At 45.2% G+C, this 17,409-nt stretch overlaps 1 protein-coding gene across 1 annotated transcript in view; it reads right to left on the minus strand.

Annotated features, from left to right (window-relative positions):
• The window catches only part of LOC141126557 (cell division cycle-associated protein 7-like), a 46,428-nt gene that overhangs the window by 15,347 nt on the left and 13,672 nt on the right, over positions 1 to 17,409 (minus strand). The window contains exons 2-4 of the mRNA XM_073612482.1: positions 14,860 to 15,078; positions 14,100 to 14,180; positions 13,825 to 13,986 (exon numbers count right to left, since the gene is read on the minus strand). Coding sequence (XP_073468583.1) covers positions 13,825 to 13,986; positions 14,100 to 14,180; positions 14,860 to 15,078 — 462 coding nt within the window. The remainder of the gene's footprint in view (positions 1 to 13,824; positions 13,987 to 14,099; positions 14,181 to 14,859; positions 15,079 to 17,409) is intronic.

Here is a 17,409-nt window from a genome sequence, read left to right on the forward strand (position 1 = left end):
GGGGGGGGTCCTTATCCGCTGAGGGGAACTTTCTCGGCAGAATATATATTTCATATGGACTTTATATTCTAGTTGCATTGCCTATGGACCATTTTTTCTGGTCTTAAGCGTGCCTTATTCACGGATGCACTGTCTTTGCACCAATAATCACATTTTTGTCTACACTGCAGCTACAAGACAGACAACCGGAAGTACCAGCTTGATGAAATCTTGAGCATCTCAAACTGGTTGATTGACAGCTGCTTTCTGTAGCCTGCATTGTGTTGAGACTTTCCTTAAGGCACTCCGCTAATTTTCTGACCAAGAGTTGGCCCCGGCAGGAATTTGCTGTAGAAGGTGATCTTGGATTACACACTGCCCAAACCACTGGATTTGTACAATTACATTCCAAAAAGCATTGTCTGCCAGAAAAACAAAAACATTCCTTCTTGACCCCAAGAGACAATCTGATTTTCCCTGGATCAACTTTACCTATAAAAAAGGTCAGTACCCAATTATATTATGTACATTTAGGAAATAATCCAGGCCTTTCTTAAGCAATCTGAGCTGGCCAGAACCAGAGGGAGTCTATTCTACATTTTCACAGCTCTTACTGTGAAGAAACCTTACCGTACTTGGAGATTAAATCTCTTTTCCTCTAGGCATAAAGAGTGCCCCCTTGTTTTCAACCCCAAGTTCACTATATGGACCCCTTATATATTTGTACATGTTGATCATATCCCCATAATCTTCGAGAATAAATTCAGTTCCTTTATGCCTCATATCAGTTTGTTTGCCCTTCTCTGCACTCTCCAGTTCCGATATCCTTTTTGTGAACTGGTGCCCAAAACTGAACTGCATATTCCAGATGAGGTCTTACTAATGATTTGTACAGGGGCAAAATGATCTCTATCTGGAGTCTATACCTCTTAATACAAGAAAGCATTTTGCTAGGTTTTGGAAACCACAGCTTGGCATTGCATGCCATTGAGCTTATGATCCATCAAAACCCCCATTCTCCACTACGGATCCCCAGTTGTACTCCCCCTAGTATGTATGATGCATGCATATTCTTAGCCCCCAAGTGCATAACTTTACATTTATCTAAATTGAACTTCATCTGCCACATAGTCGCTCAATTAAACAGTGCACTGAGTGAGGTCGGCTTGTAAAGACGTTATTCCACTGCATAGTTTGGCGTCATCTGTAAAGACTGAAATGGTACTTTTATTCCCAGACCCTATACCTTTTTAATACCTTTTACAAATGGTAAGGGTCCCAACACTGAAACTTGGGTACACCACTGATAACCTTAGACCATTCATGAATCATTAGCCACTACTGAATTCTGTCTTGTAGCCAGTTTTCTATCCATTTACAAACCGATATTGCCAAGCCTGTAGACTTTACCTTACACATTAGCCATATGTGGGGAACTTTTTGCAAAATCCAAGTATCACTTCCACAGCCACCCCTCTGTCCAAGGTTTTACTTACCTCCTCAAAAATAAAATCAGATTTGTTTGACAACTGTCTTTCATGAACCCATGCTGTCTGTTGCCTAAAATATTATTTCCAGCAAAAAAGTATCTTCCCAACTATAGAAGTTAAAACAGGTCTATAGTTACTTGGTAAAGACTGTTCCTTTTTTAGCTATAGGCACCACATTTGCCTTACGTCAATCCAGTGGTACTATTCGTCATTAAGGAGTCCCTAAATTAGATACAATGGCTTTGAAAAGGACAGAGCTCAATTTTATGATCTGTGGGTGGATGCCATCTGGTCCAGGTGCTTTGTCCTCCTTTATGCGGTCTATTTCTGGACCATATAACTTGAGCCATTGTGGATCATTTGGGGCTGTGTCAATACCACCCCCATTATGGACATGATTCTCTCCCCCCCCCCCCCATGCTCTTGTGTATACACAGAACTGAAAAAAGTATTTAACCACTAGACATCCGCGCTATGGCCGGCCTCCCCTGTGCACGCTCCCTGCACGCTGTGATCACCGAGTCACTGAGACTCGGCTGATCACCGATCCAAGTAAGGGGCCGGTCCTGGCCCCTTACCATGTGATCAGCTGTCAGCCAATGACAGCTGATCACATGATGTAAACAAAAGATCGGTAATCGTTTTTCTGCCTCATCAGTGCCACCTAAAAGTGCCACCTAACAGTGCCCACAAGTGCCACCTATCAATGCCCACAAGTGCCAATCAGTGCCACCTGCCAGTGCTGCCCATCACTGCCACCCATCAGTGCCCATCACTGCTGCCTCATCAGCGTACATCAATGAAGGAGAAAAAATTACCCATTTTAAATTTTTTATAACAAAATATAAAAAAAAAAAAAAAAAAAAGTTTACATTTTTTTAACAAAAAGTAAAAACCGCAGAGGTGATCAAATACCACCAAAAGATAGCGCTATTTGTGGTGAAAAAATGATAAAAATTTCATTTGGGTACAGTGTGGTATGACTGCGCAATTGTCATTCAAAGTGCGTCAGCGCTGAAAGCTGAAAATTGGTCTGGATAGGAGGGGGGTTTAAGTGCCCTGTAAGCAAGTGGTTAAATAAAGTTGCCTGCTCTGTCCCCAGTCACCCACTCTAGACTATGTTGCAGATACTACAATTGCTGAAATTCTCCCCCCCCCCCCCCCCCCCCCAATTTCCACTTCATCATTATGTGGTATTGAGTAAACAGTTTTAGAAATGTCAAAAAAAAAAAATTAAAATAAAAAAACCCACAAAAAAAACCCCACAAATATCTCATGTAAATATTCATATCTTGTACTTAGTCACCTTTGACAGCAATTACAGCCTTGAGTATTTTTGGGTATGACACAACTATCTTTGCACACCTGGATGGGGGGGGGGGGGGGGGGTTCTGTTCAATAGGGTTCAAGTCAGGGCTCTGGCTGGCCACTCTAAGACATTGAGTTCTCCCCAAGCCACTCCTGTGCAGTCTTGGCTGCGTGCTTAGGATCATTGTCATGTTGGAAGGTGAATCTTTGGCCCAGTCTGAGGTCCTGAGCGCAGTGGAACAGTTTGTGGAGCTCTGTACTTTGCTCCATTCAGCTTTCCCTCAACCCTGACTAGTCTCCCAGTCCCTGCTGCTAAAAACACCACCACAGCAAGATGCCACCACAATGCTTCACTGTTGAGATGGTATTGGGCAGGTGATGAGCAGGGCCAGGTTTCCTCCAGACATAACATTTAGAATGGAGGCCAAACCGTTGTGACCACAGAATCTTGATTCTCAGTTTGGAAGTCCTTCAGGTGCTTTTTTGCAAACTCCAAAAAGGGGCTCTCATGTGTTTTGCAATGAGGAGAGGCTTACGTTTAGCCACTCTGCCATAAAGCCCAGATCGGTGGGGGGCTGCAGTGATGTTGTCCTCCTGTCCCATCTCCTGAAGGTCAGGCAGTAACCATGGGGTCCAATCAATTTACACGATTCAGGCTGTGTTCACACTGGTACGACATGACAGTCATACGACTGGACTTGAAGTCCAACTTCACGAATGGGGATCCAACAATACCAGGCCCTGTGTGTCTGTTAACACACACAGTAGTGGGGTCCCCCCCAAAATCCATACCAGACCCTCATCTGAGCATGCAGTTCGGCAGGTCAGGAAAGGGGGTGGGGACGAGCGAGTGCACCCCCTCCTCCTGAACTATACCAGGCCACATGCCCTCAACGTGGGGAGGTGCTTTGGGGCAGGGGGGGCCTGCACCGCGCCCTCCACCCCAAAGCACCTTGTCCCCATGTTATGGGGACAAGGGCCTCTTCCCAACAACCCTGGCCAGTGATTGTCAGGGTCTGTGGGGCTTATCGGAACCTGAAAGCCCCCTTTAACAAGGGTGCCCCCAGATCCCAACCCCCCCACCCAATGTGAATGAGTATGGGTTACATTGTACCCCTAGCCATTCACCTAAAAAAAAAAAAAATAAATAAACTAAACACAGTATACAGGTTTTTGACAAAGTAATTTATTAAAGCAGTGCTGGCGTCTCTTCTCCTTCCAATGTCTTTATCCTCCGGTTCTTTTCCCTCCGCTGTTGTCTTCTCCCGCTGCTGGTTTTCCTCTCCCCATGCACTCTCCCACCGCGTGCCATTACTTATATGGCCATGGGGCGTGGCCACCCAGTGACATCATTTGGAGGCCCCCACCCCTTGACACCACCACTTCATCATGCCTCGAGCAGTGATTTCACAAAGGGCAGGGCCTCCAGACGACATCACTGGGTGGCCACACCCCATGGCTATACAAGTAATGGCACATGGTGGACCCAGCAGTAAAGCGCAAGGGAGAAGACAGTGTAGAGTACACCAACTGGCGGTGGGAGAAGAAAATCAGAAGAGATGCTGCAAATAAAAAAAAAAAAAAAAAAAAAAAAACCCACACCTGTGTACTTTTTTTTTTTTTTATGGTGAATGGGTATAGATACACCATACCCCATATCCATTCACATACAGTGAGGGCTGGGATCTGGGGCCCCCCTCCCCCCTTGTTAAAGGGGCTTCCAGATTCCGTTAAGCCCCCCCACCCGCAGACCCAAACAGCCACTGGCCAGGGTTGTCGGGAAGAGGCCCTTCAACATTGGGACAAGGTGCTTGGGGTGGGGGGCATGTACGCATCTGCAGCCATAACCCCGTTACCGTATTTAAAGCAGGCGGTTGGCTCTTTAGGTGATAACAACCGATGTGGCTAAAAGCCACCCGGCTGTTATCCTAAAGGAGCGGGAGGGAACTTAAAAACCACCACCCCCCCCCCCCCCCCCATCCCACCAGCCAGCACATCTGCCGGCTAGGCTGAGATCCGAACAAAGCCAAATTCAGCTCTGATCGGGTCTCCGATGTAAAATCGTGGAAGCGTCATCACATCACTTCTGGTTCACTCGGCTGCCAATGGCGCCAATAAAAAAAAAAAAAAACACACTGGAGTTAGACTTACCGGTAACTCCTTTTCCAGTGGTCTTCCAGGACAGCCCTTGAGAGATGGAGTCCCTCCCATCGACCCAGGAAACACATTGCCAAAACAGTTCAAAAGGCGGTCCCTCAGGTCCCTGGCCAGTCATTTACCAAGAACCGAAGGATGGAACTGCAAAAACATAACCATAACAGGTAATAATGTTAGTACATTAACAATCAAAAAAGGGTGGGATCGTACTGTCCTGGAAGACCACTGGAAAAAGGAGTTACCGGTAAGTCTAACTCCAGTTTTCCCCAGTTGTCTTCCAGGACAGTCCTTGAGAGGATCCCCAAGTACTCACCAGATTAGGGGGGGGGGGGGGGGGCACCATGGCTTGGAGAACCTGTCTCCCAAAAGCCTGATCCTGACTGGACATTAAGTCTAGTCGATAATGCCTTGTAAAGGTGGAAAAGCTTGACCACGTGGCTGCTTTACACATTTGCTCCGGGGTGGCACCAGCTCTTTCTGCCCAGGATGCAGATAATGCCCTTGTGGAGTAGGCTTTAATACCCCCAGGAGGATCTTTGTTTACTGTCTTATAACCCTCTGCTATAGCTAGCCTAATCCACCTAGCTATGTTGACTTTAGAAGCTTTTTGCCCCTTACGTTGTCAGGAAAAAAGAACAAAGTGAATCTGAGATTCTGAATGGATTGGTTACCCTAAGATACACCTCCTCACATCTAATAAATGAAAACTTCTCGTTTGAAGCCTTCTGACAGAAAGAAGGGAGGACAATATCTTGTGACCTATGGAAATTAGATGCCACCTTTGGTAAGAACCCAGGGTCTGTCTTTAGGATGACTCTGTCTTCTAGAATTTGGAGGAATGGCTCTCTGACAGAGAGAGCTTGGATTTCACCAACTCTGCGTGCTGAAGCGATTGCCACAAGTAGTACGGTCTTGAAAGTGACCAGTCTTAGAGGGGCCTCTGAGATAGGTTCAAAAGGTGACCCCAAAAATGCCTTTAGAACGACTGATAGAGTTAACATCACCCCATCCTGGGATCTAACTGCTTTGCGTCTGGAGATTGCTTTACAGAACCTAGCAATGAAAGGATCTTCTTGCAACCTTTTCTCTAAGTACACACTTAAGGCCGCTATCTGGACCTTAATAGTACTAGGGGTTAGCCCTTTGTCTATCCCCTCCTGGAGAAACTGTAGGATATTTGCTGTATCCATGTTTACCTCACCACGGCTGTTCAACCAGCTGTTAAATTTTCTCCATACCTTCCTGTAAATGGCTTGAGTGACAGGTTTTCTACTCTGTAGCAGGGTCTGAATCACTCAGTCAGGCCCTTGCTCCTCAATATTTCCTCCTAAGTAACCACGCTGAGAGGTTCAGCATGGATACTTGTGGATGAGAGGTCCCTGAGACAGAAGGTCTGGCCTGCAGGGAAGCCTCAGAGGAGGTTGGTCTGTCAACCGTAGCAATGTTGTGAACCATGGTCTCTTGGGCCAAAACGGTGCCACTAAGATTAAAACACGTTTCCTCGACTAGAAACTTTGCTAAAACCCTTAGGATGAGGTGAAGCGGAGGAAACGCATACGCCAAGCTGAAGGTCCATGGGGTCTGTAAGGAGTCTACTGCCCAGGGCTAATCTCCTGGGTGTAGCGAGCAAAAATTTGGAACTTTTGCATTCTCCTTGTTTGCAAACAGGTCCACTACTGGTTTTCACCAGTAAGCTGCTATGTAGTTGAACACTTCCGGGTGTAGAGACCATTCTTGATTCGACACTCGTTGTCGACTCAAGAAATCCACAGTGTTGTTCAGCTCCCCTTTCAGGTGAATTGCAGAGATGGATGCTAGATTGAATTCTGCCCATTGAAATATGCGACTGGCCACCAACATTAGTCGATGACTTCTGGTGCCTCCTTGCTTGTTTATATAAGCTACAGCCGTCATATTGTCTGAGCGAACCTGTAGATGATGACCTTGTATTGTATTCTGAAAGAATAACAGAGCCCTGAGGACAGCTGTTAGCTCCTTCCAATTGGACGAGAGAAGTTTCTCCTCTGACGTCCACCTGCCTTGTGCCCAGTCTCAGTTGAGCTCCCCAGCCCCAGCTGCTCGCATCCGTAGTTAGTATGGATGTGACAGGAGAGATCCAGAGAACCCCTTTGTTTAAATTCTCTGGTTTCCTTCCACCACCAGAGGGAGCGCTTTACTCTGGTGGGGATTGAAATCTCTTCTTCCAGGTCCTTGTCTTTTAATTGTTCCAACAGAAACCTCTGAAGGTCTCTTTGGTGGAACCTGGCCCATTGTACAGCTGGAATGGCTGCTGTCATAAGTCCTAAGACCGACATCACCTCCCTCACTGTACATTTGGCGCTGCTTTGAAGAAAAGACATTCTCTGCCGCAGATTCAATATCTTTTCTTCCGGCAGGACTATTCTCTGCTCTACTGACAGGATCTTGTACCCCAAGTACAGAATTTTCTGTGTTGGAGTAGTCTTGGACTTTTCCAGACTGATTATCCACCCCAACTGACTTAGGCTGAGCTGTGTCAACTTTAGGTCCCGACGAAGTTGTTTCTTCGAACGGGCCGTGAGGAGTAAGTCGTCTAGATATGGAATAATCGAGACTGACTGTAGTCTTAACGGAACTAATGCCTCCCCGAGAACCTTGGTAAAGATTTTCGGGGAGGACGACAGTCCGAATGGAAGTGCTCTGCACTGGAAATGATAAATTTTGGTGTCTATCTGGATCGCCATCCGAAGAAATTTCTGGCATTCCTTCCTTATTGGGATATGCAGATAGGTGTCCCTTAAATCCAGGGTAGCCATGAACACCTCTTTTTGGAGAAGATTCCTTATCAGAGTAAATGGACTCCATCCGGAATTTTTTGTATCGGATGGAGTGGTTCAGAGGTTCACGATTAGTCTGAACTTTCCAGACGGCTTTTTTACCACAAAAATGTGCGAGTAAAAACCGTCCCCCTGTTCCTGAATAGGGACTGGTGTCAATACCTCTTGAACCACCATTTCCCCTATTAACAGAGGTAAGGCCTTGGCCTTTTCTGAGTGTCTTGGAAGCTTTGTCACAAGAAACTTTGAGGGTGGATCGCTGTGAAATTCCAGCGCATACCCTCTTTTTATAATGTTTAAGACAAACTCGTTTGAGGTTCTCTTTTCCCACTGTGGGAGAAAATTCACTAACCTTCCTCCCACCGGAACCCTGATGTCACTGGGGTTTAGGGTTTGAATTGGGGCGGTTAAAAAGTATGCCCCCTTTCCCTTTCTGTCTAGTGCTTTTTGGGTTTGAACTCCCTCTCTGACTTGGAGGGTTCCTTTGAGGGACGAAAAAAATTCTTTTAAAAAAGAAAAAAATTTTCATCGGAAAGGTTTTCTTTTTATCCGCCGTTCTTTCCAAGGCGGTATCTCGTTCAGGCCCGAAGACTAAGTCTCCTGTAAAGGGGACACTGCACAGGCATGTTTTAGACACTGTGTCTCTCCCCCAAGTTTTCATCCATACTGACCTCCTGGCTGCGACAGAAAGCGCCGCGGTTTTAGCCGTAAATTTTATGGCATCAGTGGAAGCGTCAGATGAAACTTGTCGCCTTAAAAAGCATAGGGAAGGTTTTCAAGAGCTCCCCCCTAGGCGTGCCTGCCTTTAGGTGTTCTTCTAGTTGGGATAACCAGAACTCCAAATTTCTAGCCACACAAGAAGTGGCTAGAGCTGGTTTTAAGCCTGCCATAGAAGCATCCCAGGCCCTCTTTAAGACTATGCCTGTTTTCCTGTCCATTGGGTCCTTTAAATGACCCATATCCTCAAAAGCAAGGTCAGACTGTTTTGAGACTTTGGACAGAGGGGCATCTAGTTTAGGATTTTTATTCCAGACCGCCTCTGGGCTCTCATCAAAGGGGAATCTCCTTTTAAGGGAATTTGGAAAGAAGACCTTTTTATCTGGCTCTACCCACTCCTTGAGGACAAGGTCAGAAAGCACTTTATGTATAGAGAATACCTTAGCTTTCTTTTTCCCCAGAGCCTCATACATTTTATCATGTCTGGTCAGTTGAGTTTCTTCCTCATCAATTTCCAGCATATCATAAATAGCGCTCAACAGCTCATCTACTTCCTCAAGAGACAGCTTGTATTTTGCTGCTTTGTTAGCTACAACCTGATCATCCTCCTGATCTGAGTCTGCGTCAGAGGATTTGGGGCTAACCAACACGGGGCTATGCTCCCTGACTGTACGGAGCTCCCCAGAACTGGGTGTTGTAAGGCATGGTGAGGAGGGAATCGCAGCTGCTTTACTGGTGGAAGCAGACGTGCCTACATCTGCGATTAACTCGGAGAGATTTAAAGGTTGATGCCATCTCATCCTTAAAGGAGCCAAGGAATTTCGCCAAGGGAGAGTCTGCCTCTGTTTTAAGTAAGCCTGCAATACACTGCTTGCATAAGGCTTTGTTAGAGCCTGAGGACAACTTATTTCCACAATTAGGGCATTTTTTTGTGGCCTGACTTGTCTTCCCTTGGGGCCTCCTTAGCCTGCAATAAAGAATAAACGATCTTTAGCATCAAAATCCCTCTAACTTTCAGCAGAAAACACCCGTGCTGCCACCACTGCTGCATAAACATGGGACTGAGATAACCACCACCATGGGGTACTACCAATCCCAGCCTTACAACAAACCCTCAGAAATAAACACAGTAAGGGCTTGACCAGCAGCCTGCCTGTGTTTGGCTGGTGCCTGCATCCACCGGAGTGTCCTGGGGATTAGCCTCCATGGTCCCCCTCTCAAGTTCCAGATCCCGCCGCTAGTCCGGTATGGCTGGACGCTGGTTGGGATTTGTAGGCCCAGCGTGGGCTTTTCCCTTCCTCTTTGTGCCTTCAGAGACCCGGAAGTCCCGGCAGAACCGCGTCATCGCTGTGTGCCGAAAATGACGCTCGGCGTCTCCGCCCCCCACCGCCCTTACAGCACGGAGCTGAGATGGAAGAAACCATCTACACCGCTCCTGGAGGGAACAAGCATCAACCTGCCACTGGCCACCTTGGCACCAGAAAGAGGGGGGGTAACAGGTCTGCTCCTGCCAGCCGGACGGTACCAGAGCCCAGAAAAAAAAAAAAAAAAAAAAAAAAAGGATGTAGGACTAATCTGGAGCCGCTGGATAGGACCCGGTCCCCCTGTGCGGCTCCGCTCCCCCCAGGCAGCCCCTGAGAGATAGAGTCCTTCTGACCTGGTTCCTGGCAACATGTTCCTCCGAAGGAGGAAACACAAATGACTGGCCAGGGACCTGAGGGACCGCCTTTTGAACTGTTTTAGCAATGTGTTTCCTGGGTCAATGGGAGGGACTCCATCTCTCAAGGGCTGTCCTGGAAGACAACTGGGGAAAAATAAAAGTATTGCCTAGTACTGCCTATTATGTTTACATTCCTTGTGGCAGCAATAAAAGTGATCAGTTTTTTTTATTAAAAAAGGGACAATAAAAAAAAAAAAAACAAAAAAAAAAAAAAAAAAAAAAAAAAAAAAAAACACACACACCATCTATATCTATGTACAGAGTGCTAGGCACAGAGTGCAGGGTTCTGGTGCGCGTTACATACAGAGTTGTGGAGTAAGTGATGACAGGGTTCAAGAGAGCGCAAGGTACAGAGTCCATTCATTTATTCACATCTCACTATTGCACCTCTCCTCAGCTACATCCACACACACACACACACACACACACACACACACACATATCCTCTGCCTTCCCCAAAGCTCCAACATTTTCCACATGCTTAGCTTTGTAAAAGTAACTTTATGTAGCTGGCTCTGTTACATAGTAGGCGAGGTTGAAAAAAGACACAAGTCCATCAAGTCCAACCTATGTGTGTGATTATGTGTCAGTATTACATTGTATATCCCTGTATGTTGCAGTCATTCAAGTGATTATCTAATAGTTTCTTGAAGCTATCAATGCTCCCCGCTGAGAACCGCCTGTGGAAGGGAATTCCACATCCTTGCCGCTCTTACAGTAAAGAAGCCTCTACGTAGTTTAAGGTTAAACCTCTTTTCTTCTAATTGTAATGAGTGGCCACGAGTCTTATTAAACTCTTCTGCGAAAAAGTTTTATCCCTATTGTGTGGTCACCAGTACAGTATTTGTAAATTGAAATCATATCCCCTCTCAAGCGTCTCTTCTCCAGAGAGAATAAGTTCAGTGCTAGCAACCTTTCCTCATAACCAATATCCTCCATACCCTTTATTAGCTTTGTTGCCCTTCTTTGTACTCGCTCCATTTCCAGTACATCCTTCCTGAGGACTGGTGCCCAGAACTGGACAGCATACTCCAGGTGCGGCCGGACCAGAGCCTTGTAGCATGGGAGAATTATCGTTTTATCTCTGGCGTTGATCCCCCTTTTAATGCATGCCAATATTCTGTTTGCTTTGTTAGCAGCAGCTTGGCATTGCATGCCATTGCTGAGCCTATCATCTACTAGGACCCCCAGGTCCTTTTCCATCCTAGATTCCCCAAGAGGTTCTCCCACCAGTGTATAGATTGCATTCATATTTTTGCCACCCAAATGCATTATTTCACATTTTTCTACATTGAACCTCATTTGCCATGTAGTCGCTCACCCCCTTAATTTGTTCAGGTCTTTTTGCAAGGTTTCCACATCCTGCAGAGAAGTTATTGCCCTGCTTAGCTTAGTATTGTCTGCAAATACAGAGATTGAACTGTTTATCCCATCCTCCAGGTCATTTATGAAAAAATTAAATAGGATTGGTCCCAGCACAGAACCCTGGGGAACCCCACTACCCACCGCTGACCATTCTGAGTACTCCCCATTTATCACCACCTTCTGAACTCGCCCTTGTAGCCAGTTTACTATCCATGTACTCACCCTATGGTCCATGCCAATGGACCTTATTTTGTACAGTAAACGTTTATGGAGAACTGTGTCAAATGCTTTTGCAAAATCCAGATACACCACGTCTACGGGCCTTCCTTTATCTAGATGGCAACTCACCTCCTCATAGAAGGTTAATAGATTGGTTTGGCAAGAACGATTCTTCATGAATCCATGCTGATTACTGCTAATGATACCGTTATTACTAAAATCTTGTATATAGTCCCTTATCCCCTCCAAGAGTTTACATACTATTGATGTTCGGCTAACTGGTCAGTAATTCCCAGGGATGTATTTTGGGCCCTTTTTAAGTATTGGTGCTACATTGGCTTTTCTCCAATCAGCTGGTACCATTCTGTACATATCTGTAAAAATTAGGAACAACGGTCTGGCAATCACTTGACTGAGTTCCCTAAGTACCCTCGGATGCAAGCCATCTGGTCCCGGTGATTTATTAATGTTAAGTTTCTCAAGTAATTTTAATTCTGTCCTCTGTTAACCATGGAGGTGCTTCCTGTGTTGTGTCATGAGGATAAACACTGCAGTTTTGGTTACTGAAGCCCCCCCGATTCACTCGTGAAGACTGAGAAGAATAAATACCTTCGCCATCTCCCCATCCTTTCTCATTCTTTATGGGGCCAATATGGTCTGTCCTCCTTTTTTACTGTTTACATACATAAAGAATTTCTTGTGATTTTTTTTTGCTCTCCTCCACTATGTGTCTTTCATGTTCTATCTTAGCCGTCCTAATTGCACCCTTACATTTCTTGTTGCATTCTTTATAAAGTCTGAATGCTGAGGATGATCCCTCAACCTAGTATTTTTTGAAGGCCTTCTCCTTCGCTTTTATATGCATTTTTACATTGGAGTTAAGCCATCCAGGATTTTTGTTTGCTCTTTTAAATTACCCAATGGGATACATTGGCTAATGCCCTTATTTAATATGCTCTTAAAGCAAACCCATCCCTGTCACACCTTTGTTTTTTTTCAATGCACTCTTGTCATTTCCAGCTCCCAATCTCCCTTCCCCAAGCAGGAAGGAGATAAGGATAACAGTGCAGCTCACCACCTCCTCCCCTAGATCATGCTGCACTCAGACCAGCTCTTGTCCCCATTCTCAGTGCAGAGCAGGAAGTCTGCTACAACTTCAGAAGCCATGCTGTGAGTGCGGTGATTCCACATTGCCGACTGGGTTTTTCAGCCATGTGTACGTGCGGGCTGTTTCCCTATATGCTGATGGCTTGACTAAGGGACAGTTATGAGTAACAGTCACATCCGACATCACAGCTTGAATTTGACAGCTGCACAGAGCACACCCAGCGGGTTTTCTGGTCAATCCCTGGCTGTGCTTGATATTCACACTTGCGCTGGAAGTTACTATATAATTAACAGATAGAGTGATGCAGGACAAAAAAAATAAGGTATAAATGCGGGACAGTCCCACCCAATCCAGGACTGTTGGGGGTATGGAATGGTCATAAATTACCTTCACAATATCTGGAGATACAGTGCTAGGCTGGTGGTGGTTTTCATTTAGTACTGTTGTACTAATTATTGTTGTAAATAATAGTGGATGAGCACAATCTGAGTTGCTTCCTACCTCTCAGCTGAGGGACATCACTCCATGGTAACTTTCCTTATCTTCCAAACATCAGCTCCCTGGTCACCCCATAGACACTGCAAGAAATCTCCCCATTCTGCCCCAGTCATACCCTCCACACTCCTCTCCTGTACATACTGAATGTGTCTGCAATCCCTTTATCTCAAAAGTGATACTTCAGGGGTTTAGACCCAATATCTCAAAGCCGCCCCCACAGCATTGTAGGAAAAAAAAAAAAAAAAAAATTGCCATGCATTGTACAATGGTAATGAATTTAATGTACTACCAAAAAGTTGCCGTGCACTGCTAAAGTATTTTGGTTTGGCTTGAAGAAAAGGTGGCAACCCTACCTAGTGGACAGAATCAGCATTCTAGCCTGGTGCTGCATTCTGCAGACTATAACTGCTAAAGCCAACATTTTAAATTTTATCACACATCACTCACCTCTTCCAATAGCTGATCCACCAGGCTCTGATCGTCTATGTTCTTATCTGGTGAGGAGGGCAGCACTGTTCCCATAGAGCGAGTCACACGTCGTGTGGCACGCTCTGGGTTCCTTCTTGGTTCAGCTGCTACAAGTGATCCTCTGGAACGTCTTGAGTACTTCTATTGCAGAGAAAAAAAAAAAAAAAAGTACTCAAAAACCCCACAAATGCAACCCCTACCAAAACAGACATTTGCACCTATAGTGAATGCTTAAGAGACAAAAATGCATTTACCGGAGTCCCATGGTTCTGGTTATTGGAATCTGACTCCAAGTGTCCTGGCAATTTCTCCAAATCTGCCATAAGCTTGGCCAGCTGCAAGGTTAGAAAACAGATTCACTTTAAATAGGTCCTGTCGTACACTAAAACCAAATTCTATAAAAATTAGTTTTTTTGCTCCACAAAGCAAGTACACTATAAAAACATAGGGATTTTACTCTTTGACAAAATGTTACCATACACCATGCTTAAAACTGCAAGACTTTATAGGAGAAGCCAACTTCTATAAAATGGGTCCATCAAATAGGTTGGGTTGCCAGGACTCATTTTTATTTCATTTAAGTCATAGGACATCTGGTCTACTAAACACAACTGAAATGCCAGCAAAAGTGTTACCTCAGACTACTCTGAATAATGTGTGCAGTGCGCCCTAGAACAGCTTTCTCAATGGAACCTAGTTTTGTGGTGTCAGTGATCGTACTTAATGCATCATAAAGGCCATGCATAAGGCCCCAGGCACATGGGTGGTTTGGCTTCTCAGCATCAAATCCCAGTGCTTTGGGCACCTGGAAGAGCAGGCACAGTAACAAAATGCATACCTGGTGTATAAAAAAAAAAAAAAAAAAAAAACCCCACACACAGCTGAGGAGCCAAACCACCTGTGAGCATTGTAGCCCAATAGTTACCCACAAGTAACATTGTAGTAAATGGTCAGCCCAGTCCTCACTGGGGGTGGGGGAAATAAGCTTGCTCCTTGGCCACCTCTGGTACAAACCATGGCTTTGTTGTCCTCAATGTTCTTGGCTCTTCTCTGCAGAAATGCATTTGGTGGCTCCTCCTCAGAATCACTTGATGGGACAACTGGAGGCTTCTTTAATTCTTCATCCTCCTCGCTGCTGTCAGAATAGTACTCAACCTTCTTCAGGGCTACTCTCAGTGTATACTTTTTTACTTGCTGTGGTCCAGAAGCACTTGATGACTTTGACATTGTGACCTTTAAAAAGCAGAACCAATATTTTCAGTTTTATTTAACAGCATTTCAGGACAAATGGGTTTCAGGAGAAAAAACAAAAAAAAAAACAAAAAAAAAAACACCACACACACCATGGACAGTACTCAATGGTCTCTCTTCATAATAAAAAGCAGCCTTTTCTAATGTATTTTCTGCTCAAGCCATCTTAGTGTTCATCTCACTTACCTTGTCCATAAAAAAAAAAAAAAAAAAAAAAAAAATTTTTCATTCACCACCTTCCTGTTGGAAGCAAAAACATTTAGCCAAACACTTCTTGTAGATCTCCCATCATGCTACTAGGGAACTGTAGTGTTTGTGAGGTCTAGCTGCCCAGGCTAAGGAAGGGTTAAGCTTTGGGTCTAATGACTTCCTGGGCTTTTTGGCTTCTCCCCTCCACCCCAGGTCTACCTATAAAAGAGGGGGAGGGTGGAGGAATTATGTAGGAAGCAAGAAGGTCTAGGTCTAGATCACAGAGAAAGCTGTAGCCCAGAGCAAAATCCACCTTTCACCCTAAAGCCCTGTACATATGGACAGAATGTCAGGAGACACTTGCCAGTTAAACAAAAACCACCACACACAAACATTCTGCCTGTGTGTATGTCGGTCTGGCCGACAGAAGCCAGCCTTTCAGCCAGCTTCTGTCAGACGTCCATGCTGGAAAACCAGCAGCTGACTGATTAACAGCTCAACGGGGGGAGATCCCTGGACTAACCTTGCATGGTTAGTACAGCATCGCTGACCAGAGCCATTAGTGTGTACCCGGCTTAAGGGCATTCTCCAACAATGCCTTTCTTGGACTTACACCTGTACAGATATGCCTGGGCAGCCATAGCTTAAGTTAGTTAGTGAGGATAACCAAGTATGCATTATGACCTGTAATGTTTCAGGAGTGTTTAGGCCAGGGGTCTCCAAACTTTCTAAACAGAGGGGCAGTTACATAGTCAGATTGGAAACTCTCCACCACACCAGTCCATCTAGTTCAACCAAATGGACACACACACACACACACACACACACACACACACACACACGAAGGCGAAAAACCCCAGCAAAGCTCTCGCCAGTGGGGGGGGGGGGGGGGAAACTTACCTGTAAAATCCTTTTCTTGGAGTACATCACGGGACACAGCACCATAGTAATGAATATCTGGGTTTATATGCTACCTTTAGGTGATTGGACACTGGCAACCAATAGTAAGAAAGTTCCTCCCATATACAGTGGCTTGCGAAAGTATTCGGCCCCCTTGAACTTTTCAACCTTTTGCCACATTTCAGGCTTCAAACAAAGATATAAAATGTATTTTTTGTGAAGAATCACCAACAAGTGGGACACAAATTGTGAAGTGGAACGAAATCTTTTGGATTTTTGAAACTTTAACTAATAAAAAAAATGAAGTGTGGCGTGCAAAATTATTCGGCCCCCTTGCGTTAATACTTTGTAGAGCCACCTTTTGCTGCGATTACAGCTGCAAGTTGCTTGGGGTATGTCTATCAGTTTTGCACATCGAGAGACTGAAATTCTTGCCCATTCTTCCTTGCAAAACAGCTCTAGCTCAGTGAGGTTGGATGGAGAGCGTTTGTTAACAGCAGTTTTCAGCTCTTTCCACAGATTCTCGATTGGATTCAGGTCTGGACTTTGGCCATTCTAACACCTGGATGTGTTTATTTGTGAACCATTCCTTTGTAGATTTTGCTGTATGTTTGGGATCATTGTCTTGTTGGAAGATAAATCTCCGTCCCAGTTTCAGGTCTTTTGCAGACTCCAACAGGTTTTCATCCAGAATGGTCCTGTATTTGGCTGCATCCATCTTCCCCTCAATTTTAACCATCTTCCCTGTCGCTGAAGAAAAGCAGGCCCAAACCATGATGCTGCCACCACCATGTTTGACAGTGGGGATGGTGTCTTGAGTGTGATGAGCTGTGTTGCTTTTACGCCAAACATATCGTTTTGCATTGTGGCCAAAAAGTTCGATTTTGGTTTCATCGGACCAGAGCACCTTCTTTCACATGTTTGGTGTGTCCCCCAGGTGGCTTGTGGCAAACTTTAGACGAGACTTTTTATGGATATCTTTGAGAAATGGCTTTCTTCTTGCCACTCTTCCATAAAGGCCAGATTTGTGCAGTGTACGACTGATTGTTGTCCTATGGACAGACTCTCCCACCTCAGCTGTAGTTCTCTGCAGTTCATCCAGAGTGATCATGGGCCTCTTGGCTGCATCTCTGATCAGTCTTCTCCTTGTCTGAGCTGAAAGTTTAGAGGGACAGCCAGGTCTTGGTAGATTTGCAGTGGTCTGATACTCTTTCCATTTCAAAA

The sequence above is a fragment of the Aquarana catesbeiana genome, linkage group LG02, assembly GCF_042186555.1.
Source record: "Aquarana catesbeiana isolate 2022-GZ linkage group LG02, ASM4218655v1, whole genome shotgun sequence".
Taxonomy (NCBI): Eukaryota; Metazoa; Chordata; class Amphibia; order Anura; family Ranidae; genus Aquarana; species Aquarana catesbeiana.